The 10,130-nt window shown below is 37.2% G+C and overlaps 1 protein-coding gene across 1 annotated transcript; it reads left to right on the forward strand.

The window, feature by feature from the left end:
- Positions 1-915: 915 nt before the first annotated feature.
- On the forward strand, positions 916-9,483 carry LOC114314106 (lysine-specific demethylase REF6-like). The gene is made up of 7 exons (XM_028260551.2): positions 916-2,011; positions 3,007-3,085; positions 3,509-3,576; positions 3,735-3,885; positions 4,474-5,156; positions 6,395-7,108; positions 7,920-9,483. The coding sequence occupies exons 1-7, from the start codon at positions 1,153-1,155 to the stop codon at positions 9,200-9,202; spliced, it is 3,837 nt and encodes a 1,278-aa protein (XP_028116352.2). The 5' UTR covers positions 916-1,152; the 3' UTR covers positions 9,203-9,483.
- The last annotated feature ends 647 nt before the right edge of the window (positions 9,484-10,130 follow it).

Below are 10,130 nucleotides of genomic sequence, written 5' to 3' on the forward strand. Positions count from 1 at the left end.
TCTGTCAACTTTTGACAATTCAATACGTGAGGCCAATATAAAGGTAAAATGATAAAAATAAAATCCTTTTTCTAGTATATAAAAAAATTTAACAAACTCAAAAACTAGTGTTGATAATAGGAACGGTATTGGTTTTATGATATATGTATATTTTTAATATTAGGAAATACATTTATAATTAAATTTATCAATTTATTCTTCAGCTAGGTTTTATATATTATATTTAACAATCGAAAGTAAAGATTTTGTAACAAAAGAGATAAATTAAAACAATTTGAAAAGCTAAAGAAGCTAAAACTAATCATTAGTAGTATTTCAACCAAACTTGGTTTCCCAAGCAAAAACAACACCATTGAATTTATTTACCAATAACACGTAGATAGGAACAAAAGCCTAAACGATAGAGGGACAAGTGTGAGGGACAAGTGTATGAATTTATTGATAGCGGTTTTCATAAGTCATCAACAAAGCAACATATGCTTTCAGTGGATTGGACGCGGGTCCTAATCTCAACTAGAATATAAACTGATACACAATATCGAGATGTGTCGGCCAGAATGTCAGAGACTCTGACGGAGGGAACATGAGACAAGGTAGTTTATGGCTATTGAATGAAAATTAAAGTTGAGTAGTTAGGGGCACTTTGGAAAGATGACTTTTAACTCATTTTAGGTCACATCATCTTTCACATTTTCTACCCATAAAAAGCTAAAAAAATTAATTTTTAACCAACTTTTCAAAACAAAAATAATGAAAAGTTCATAAGCCTGTGATATAATATACTATTTATCTATCAATAATATTATAATAATTATATATTATAAAATATTTATAATCAGGCCAAAAATTTGGGGCAAAAAGGTAAATAACATTAAAACCCAGGATAAAAACCCACACACATGTTTCACTGCCTCTGTTCTCACTCACTCCCCACCTCCCCTGCCCTATTTTCTCTATTTTTCTCTCCTCTGTTAAACATATCGAAAGCAGAGGAAAAGAAAAGAAAAGAAAAGAAAATAAAATAAAATCCAAAAAGAAAATAAGGGAATAGGATCTCAACAGCTTCTTCTTCCCCTCTCTATCTAAGACTTGTAGATCTCTGATACACATATATATGTATTTGTATATGTATATGCAATTGTAATTGATTTAATGGCTTCAATAGCAGTTACAGCAGAGCAACCGACTACAACAGAAGTGTTTCCATGGCTCAAAACCCTACCTTTGGCTCCAGAGTACCACCCAACCCTATCAGAGTTCCAAGATCCAATTGCTTACATTTTCAAGATCGAGAAAGAGGCCTCCAAGTATGGAATCTGCAAAATTGTTCCTCCCGTCTCGGTTCCACCGAAGAAGACCGCAATTGCGAACCTCAATCGGTCTCTGGTTGTGAGGTCCACGATTTCGAGCCCTAATTCGGCTCCCACATTCACCACTAGGCAGCAGCAGATCGGATTCTGCGCCCGGAAGCACCGGCCGGTCCAGAAACCGGTGTGGAAGAGCGGCAAGAACTATACTCTGCCTCAGTTCGAGTTCAAAGCGAAGAATTTCGAGAAGAGTTACTTGAAGAAGACCCCGAAGAAGGGGTTATCGGGATTAGAAGTCGAAACCCTTTACTGGAAGGCGAGTGGGGATAAACCCTTTGAGGTTGAGTATGCTAATGATATGCCAGGTTCGGCATTCGTGCCGGCGAGTGTGAGGAATGGGAAGGAAACAGGGGAGGGAGTGAATGTTGGTGAGACTGCTTGGAACATGAGAGGGGTGTCTAGGGCTAAAGGGTCTTTGTTGAGGTTCATGAAAGAGGAAATTCCAGGCGTGACATCGCCAATGGTGTATGTTGCTATGATGTTTAGTTGGTTTGCTTGGCATGTGGAGGATCATGACTTGCATAGCTTGAATTACTTGCATACGGGGGCGGGGAAGACGTGGTATGGCGTGCCAAAGGAAGCGGCGGTTGCATTTGAGGAGGTGATCAGGGTTCATGGATATGGAGGAGAGATCAATCCTCTTGGTGAGTTCAGTACTGCATTGAACCAGCGATCAAAATTTAGCTTCCCCTGTTTACTATTCTCATATGCTCTGCCTTCATCTTGCAAATATTGTTGCATGTCACTGTTTATTAGCTGTAATTAATCTTATCATGAAGTACTAATTCCATCCCATATTCGTACTCTATCCTACAAATGAACACCGTAAAGTTCAGCGAAGGTGAGGAATTGGCAGGAGTTATCCTTTTCAGTTAGATAGGTAAAGTATTAGATAATTAAAATTTGATTTGCGAGCTGTAAATTACATTTGACGCATGAAGTGAGGATGGATCACAAATTAAGGATGGCTTGGTTTTAGGAATTGATTAAATTTCTAAGGGAGAAGGTGCAAGTTATATATACATAAATGTAAAAATGTATACGTGGCTTTGTTTTCTTGAAAGGGCTTATTTGGAATCAGAGAAATAAGATACTGAGATATACTAGCAAGTAGATGTTGCAATCCAGCTCTTCAACATTGAAAAGGATTTATTAGGGGCTTTGTGGTTTCTCCTTACAAGCAGGATGCATTAGATTACATTTTGAGAGCTCACTTAGAGTTCTTACTTACTGTGCCTTCACCGTGATCATTTATTTTTTGCTGATAATTTTAAGCATGAGAGTGTAACATAGGAAGGTTGATAGGGACACAATTTTTTTTTTTTTTTTTTTTTTTTGTTGTTGTAGACTTTTAGATATTGAACTACTACTAGATGTCTTTTAGGGCTGTAACATCTTGGTTTTTCAAAGAGTACCTTTTTTCATTTCATGTTAATGACATCTCAATTGGTAATGTTTACTCACTACCCATGGGCTTCCAAATGAGCTATTCACTTGTTTTGGTTGTTTCAGAGATTTGGAAGGTCTTCTTTGGGTTAACAGAAAATGCTACTCAGTTTAGAATTTTGTATAAAATTGAATTAGTCTCTTAAAGTTATCCTACTAAACTTTTTTACATTTTGTGATTCATTTCTTTCAGTGACTTTTGCTACTCTTGGTAAGAAGACTACTGTAATGTCACCAGAAGTACTTATTAGTGCTGGTGTTCCATGCTGCAGGTGACCTTTTGATCACTCTGATTTCCTACTATTGCAAGTTTGGTATTGGCTTTGAAAACTAACTTCGATTGCATCTGAAAGAAGAATGCCTTGTGATGGCCTCTACAATTAACTTGAAGATCACTTTTCAATGTGCCTTTTATGAAGCTGTTAGTAGCCGTATTGATAAAAAGAAGTTAGAGGGAAAGGGATGAAAAATAAAGAACATGTAATGCCGCATGCTGAAGAACTATACTTAGCTGGACCTGCCTTGCATCCACAAGAAAATAACCATTTAATATCACATCTAGAACTCATTCTACTAATCTGGTTATCATTTTAAGTTGTTCTTTGTTAAAGTTCATTGCAGCATGCTTCATGGTCTAGTAGTGGTGATGTGAATACATCTGTACTCTTCTTATGTTGCTGTTTTCTTCTGATCAGGTTGGTGCAAAATGCTGGAGAATTTGTTGTCACTTTCCCTAGAGCCTATCACTCAGGTTTTAGTCATGGTAAGGCTTCTCTCAGTTTCAATATGCCTTTTCTTTTCTTATTCCTCTGCTTTGTCTTTTAAGGTTGGAGTTATTGTTACGACTAATATAATATTGATGTTATATGAATAGATTTAAAGAATGATGAATTGTACTGCCTACTTGGTTTTTCCATGCAGGATTTAATATTGGAGAGGCAGCTAATATTGCAACTCCTGAATGGTTGAGGGTTGCCAAAGATGCTGCTATTCGCAGAGCTTCAATCAATTGTCCTCCCATGGTGTCTCACTTCCAGTTGCTTTATGATCTTGCACTGTCATTATGTTCAGGGTTTGCTCTCTCTCTCTCTCTCTTGCTGGAAGTATCATTCCCTCCAAATATCTTCATTATTGTTTCTATAATTCACTATTATCAAACTATTCTAGTTCATATTTCAAAGTAGGTGGTGATGGAGTTTCTTCTAAAGCAGATATTCTTAGTTGTTGTATCTAAAGGACATATTGATCCAGCTTGCTGGACGCAGCCCTTCTCCAATAAATAAATAAATAAAAAGGAAAGAGTGAAAAAATTTAGAGTATGTAAATCCATTATTTACATCATTCAAATTTTCTACTAGCGTTGGCTATGTTTTTTGTTCTTGTCAAAAACCTGCAGTATTTGTGGTGCTTTCTTTTGGGGTGTTTGTTTCTCTTAATATTGTTATACATGCAATATGAAAAATAAAAATCACAAGAGAACCACTATGTCATATTTCAACATTTCTGCCCCAGTTGTGCAAGAAGCTTGTATCAAATGCAAATTATTCATGATTTTGTTTTCTATCTGATTAGTGTGAATAATATAGTGAGTTAGTGATCTTAACCAATTAGACTTCCAAATTTGATTCTTTTTTACCTTTTTTACCTTCTCTTCCTATAGGATACCTAAGAGCATCAGTACTAAACCGCGGAGTTCAAGATTAAAGGATAAAAAGAAGGGTGAAGGGGAAGCCTTAATCAAAGAGCTATTTGTGGAGGATGTGATGAGGAATAATGACCTGCTTCATATTCTTGGGGAAGGATCTTCCATCGTGCTTCTACCCCAGAATTCCTTAGATGTTTGTTCAAATTTACGTGTTGCATCCCAATTAAAAGGAAGTCATAGATTGCCCCTTGGTTTATGCAATCCTGAAGAAGAAATGAAAGCCTCGGAAAGTTTAGTTTCAGAAAATATCATGATAGACAGGAAGCGTGGGTTAAAGCAATTTGCAAGTTTCTATCCCGTGAAGGGAAAATCTTCCCCTATGTTTGATGGGAGCAGGCTTTCCTTCTTAAGCGGTAGTGATGATGCATGCACCTTGGCTTCTCAGACACACAAAGCAGACGCTGGAAGAGAAAGAACAGCTCAAGGTGATAGGTTGTCAGATCAAGGATTGTTTTCATGCATCACTTGTGGGATTTTGAGTTTTGCTTGTGTTGCCATTGTTCAACCTAGAGAAGAAGCTGCACATCATCTCATGTCAGCTGATTGTAGGAACTTTAATAATCAGGATGATGGTCCTGGAGTAACTAGTGATGGTTTAACTGCGGCTGCAATTTTGCCTGAACTGAATTCCCATTCTGGTAGGTTTTTTCTAGAAGACTTTTTCTTTGTTTTGATTTGCTTTTATTCATGGATCTGCACTACTCAGACCAAACCAAACTAAGTCTTGTGTTCCAATCAAGTAGGGTTGGCTACATGAATCTTTTTTCGGCATTTAGCTCTATCAAGGGCTATGTGTTACAACTAAATTAAATAAATTCATATCTTTTTTCACTACAGCATAGCATGTTAACTTAGTCTACCCCTCCCTCCTTGCATCTCCATTGATGGTGATCCTATCACTCTTCCTTATCGTTGCATCTATAAGTCTTCGTTGTATGTGACCGAATCATTTTAACCTATTCTCTCAACTTATCTTCAATAGGTATTACTCCTACCATTTCAGGAATATTTTTATTTTTAATTCTATCTTTTCTAGTTTTACCGCACTTTAATCAAAGCATTCTTATCTTGGATACACTCATTTTATGAACATGTTGTTTCTTAGTTAGCTACACTCTATCCCGTAAAGCATTTCAATTTACTTGGTATTCGTCGATCACATAATATGCCAAATGCACACCTGCACTTGAGCCAACCTATTTTGATTATATGAATCACATTATCTCCAACCTCACCGTCCTTGTTAATAATCGAACCTAGATAGCAAATATGTTCGCTATTTGTTTTCTCTTGGTTTTCAATTTTCACTTCTCTTATATTTTCACTTCTGTTGTTGCTAAAGTTACACTCCATACATTTAGTTTTATTTCTACTATATTAGATCATCCTGCACCTTGGCATGTAATTTTTTTGGATGCTTTTTCCATTACTAATCCAATTTCATTTAGTTGATCATGCATGTGTTAAACATGCTCATCTGGCAAGATTTCTACCGATTTTGGTTGCATCTGAAAGCATGGGTAAGCCAAGGCCCCAAAAGGGTCACTGGCAGAATACTGCATTTAAAAGCCCATTTATTATGCAATTCAGACAAAAATGGAATTGTGCTGCTGGGAACTTGGGTAGAGACGAGTGATATTTTAGTAGGTAAATTAACGCCCATCCTAGTATTGCCTTGATTAGCTTAAATCTAGACGCGGCTTAAAATTGATCACCAGTGGTAATTATTGCATGCATCTCATGTCCATAATACACTGATTTAATTCAGCATTATAAAAATATAAAATTAGTATCATTTTATTTGAAGATTTAAAATGGTGGGGCATTTGCAAATTGCAACTAGACTTGAACTTGTTTTTCATTCATCTAAATGCAGGATGGATGCAAAAGAGCACTCCAGATGGTTTGTTTGATGTCCCAGTTCAATCTTCTGATCGAATTCAAACAGTACATCAAAGTACAGAAGTGGTTTCCAACACTGAAACACAAAAAACCACTTCTGCCCTTGGTCTATTGGCTTTGAATTATGGTAATTCTTCCGACTCTGAGGAAGAAGCGGTTGAAGCAGATATTCCTCTTTTTGACAGTGAAATCAAATCGAGAGATTGTTCACCAGGAAGTAGCCTCCAATGTGATGATACAGGATTGCCTTCTCTCAAGCGTCATAGTGAGGCAACTGGTTGTCACAGACTTGCTTTTGATGATGATGTTCCTCACCAAGTCATTGATTCTTATGTGGATGATGGACATCCAAGATCTAATTTTATGGGTAAATATCGAACTTTCGACTATTCTGTTGAGTTTGAAACTGATAATACTGCTTTCATGGAGTCAAATAGTGTAGGGAGTTGGTCTAGACATCAAATGAAGCTATCGCCTTCTGCCTCCAATGGTTCTCCAGTTGCCCATAGGGGTGTCACAGGTATTAGCAATGTTGTTTCCCCATTTGAGAACACCACCATGTCATTTGCTCCGAGGTCTGACGAGGATTCTTCTAGATTGCACGTCTTCTGTCTTCAGCATGCTGCAGAAGTAGAACAGCGACTTCGTCCAATTGGTGGAGCTCATATATTACTCCTTTGTCATCCAGGTGTGCTGTAATGTAACAGAATAACTCTTGATAAATAAATGACATTTTTCCTCTTATTCATTCATTCACCTGCAAATTTTCTTCTTTTTCAGTTCTTATCCTTCTCTGAAAGGCTAAAACATGTTTTAGAATTCAGATTACATAAATGATATGTTTTGTGTTAAACTGGGGTGATCTGAATTAGGTGAGGACATGCTTGTGCTTGTGCTTGTTCTTGTACCCAAAGTTTTGTTTTTATGCACTGCTATGGTATTATAAGCACACCTGTGGGCTTAAGAGGCTCGAGACTCCTGTCCCTCGTATATAATATGAATAATTTCCCATTTCATTTGCTTTGTGTATAATTAGTGCCACAATGAAAATAAAATTATTTAATACCATTGGGCAGAGGTTTACTGCTTTTGAGGCTGTGTTTGGATCAAATATTTGTGAGGGGTTTGTGGAGGGAAAATAAAAGAGAAAGGAAAAGTTAGGAAGAAAAAGTTCCCCCCCTCCACAAATCCCTACTCAAATCATTGATCCAAACACAGCCTTAAGGATAGTATAGAGTTAGTCATTCAGTATATAGTGTTTTGCAGCAAGCTTTATGTGCCAACCATTTTGTGACCATATATGTTCATTTTAGTTGCTGAAGAAAGCTCTGTTAAAGAATTACAGCCCAAAAAAAAAAAAAAAGGATTATCATTGTCATTTCTTGATGATGATGTACTTCTCTTGCAATAAAGAAATTCCTACCAATAGGTTTATGGTGTTCTATTAAGATTGTTTTCTTCCCTTAAGTAACTTGTAGTTTTTGGTGAAAAATATGCAGACTATCCAGAACTAGAGGCCGAAGCAAAATTAGTGGCAGAAGAACTGGGAATTGATTATTTCTGGAATGATATTGCAATCAGGGATGCCAATAAAGAAGATGAAGAGAGGATACAATTAGCTCTAGAAAGTGAAGAAGCCATGCATGGGAATGGAGACTGGGCTGTTAAGTTAGGTATCAATCTCTTCTACAGTGTCAACCTAAGCCGCTCTCCTCTCTACAGTAAGCAGATTCCATACAACAGTATTATATATAAAGCGTTTGGACGTCTAACAAAACCGAAGGTTCATGGGAAGAGTTTTGGCAAACAGAAAAAAATAGTTGTGGCAGGAAAATGGTGTGGGAAAGTCTGGATGTCAAATCAGGTTCATCCTTTGTTAGCAGAAAAAGATGCTGAAGAGGAGGAAGAAGAGGAAGAAGAAGAGAGAAGTTTTCATGCTCGAGCAAAACCTGATGTGAAGCGTGAGAGATTGTCAGAAAGCACCCACAGTGCTGAAACAACCTCTGTAACTAGGAAGACTGGAAAGAAGAGGAAGAATAAAACAGAAGGTGCGGCATTCAAGAAAGCTAAATTCCCAAAAATAGAGGATTCGGGTGTAGCTTCAGATGGTTCACCCGAGGAGGGTTATCAGAAGCGAACGAGAAATCTTAGAAACAAACAAGTGAAAACAGAGACCCCTCGTCCTCAGAGAAGTTCTAACAGCAACACAAGAAAGTTTGATTCTTGCGTTGAGGATGAGCTGGATGGTGGACCTAGCACACGGCTGAGGAAAAGAACCACGAAGCCTGCAAAAGAGTTGGTAGAGAAACCAATTGAATCCAAGCCAGTATTAAAGAAGCCAACAAATAGTAAGAAAGCAAAGAAACCTCCAGCTGTGAAGGCTACAACTTCCCACAGCAATGTGAAGGTAAGAGACGTAGAAGGCGAATACCCATGTGATGTTGAGGGTTGCACAATGAGTTTTGGGTCGAAACAAGAGCTTGTGCTGCACAAACGAAATGTATGTCCGGTGAAGGGGTGTGGAAAGAAGTTCTTCTCTCACAAGTATTTGGTGCAGCACCGGCGTGTTCATATGGATGACCGCCCATTAAAGTGCCCTTGGAAAGGCTGCAAGATGACATTCAAATGGGCATGGGCTCGGACTGAACACATTAGGGTTCACACGGGTGAGCGTCCATATGTTTGCTCTGAGTCAGGCTGTGGCCAGACGTTCCGGTTTGTTTCAGATTTCAGCCGTCACAAGCGGAAGACAGGTCATTTGGGAAAGAAGGGCAGGGGTTAAGACTCAAAAAGAAGGGATGTAATTTAACAAGGCTGATGAAACTGTTGTTAAATTGACAGGTGTAGGGGTAGGATTAGGGTTAGAATTTCCCTGTAATTTTTTTTTCTCTTCACATTACAGTTTCATTTCTGTTTCGGCCTGGGGGTCTTGATTGGGCCTATTTATTTTGTTCCATCAGAGCAATTGCTTGGATCTTAAAAGGGGGTTCGTGTCAAATTTGATGCAAATTGTACAAGCAAAATTTGGTCTTAAAATTGGAGTTGACTATTACTTTTTTACAATGCTTTTTGGATCTGTGGGTGACGATGTGGATAGAGAGTAGCAAAGTTTTGGGGGGATAAATTACATTTTGTCCTTATATGTTTTTGTCATTTTTTCACTTTAGCTTTTAAATGTTCCTCCCCTCTCCCTCCTCCCTTAATGTTTCAAGTTGTTTTTCTTAATTTACTTGTAAAGTTTATTTTTGTCCAAAATTAGATGAGAAAATGTCAAATTGATAGCCCATATGACAAAATATATCATTATATTTATGAAAAATAATAATGCACGGTAGAAGACAAAAAAAATTTTGTAAAACATGAGAGGTGTACTTCCTTATGTGTGGTAGGATGTAACTCAAAAGTTATGGGGATGCAAGTTTGATTGACGTCTTTTCATGTCTGTAAATTTTTTTTATTTGTTCCACTGGGATGTAAGTTATTTTTATATTTAACTTGCACTTTTGATCCAAATTTAAAGTGAATTTTTTTTTTTTTTTATCAAAAGAACAAAGTGGGAAAATGGTAAAATATAATGGGGGCAAAGTGTAATTTATCTGAAGTATTAGTTACATGTTTGGAAAGGACTTTGTCATGCCATAGAGTTGTACTTGAAACTATTGATATTAGTTTACTTTGCCCCCAAAATATGAATGACAACAATTTTTGAT

The sequence above is a fragment of the Camellia sinensis genome, chromosome 4, assembly GCF_055761805.1.
Source record: "Camellia sinensis isolate YWXY chromosome 4, ASM5576180v1, whole genome shotgun sequence".
In the NCBI taxonomy this organism is placed as follows: Eukaryota; Viridiplantae; Streptophyta; class Magnoliopsida; order Ericales; family Theaceae; genus Camellia; species Camellia sinensis.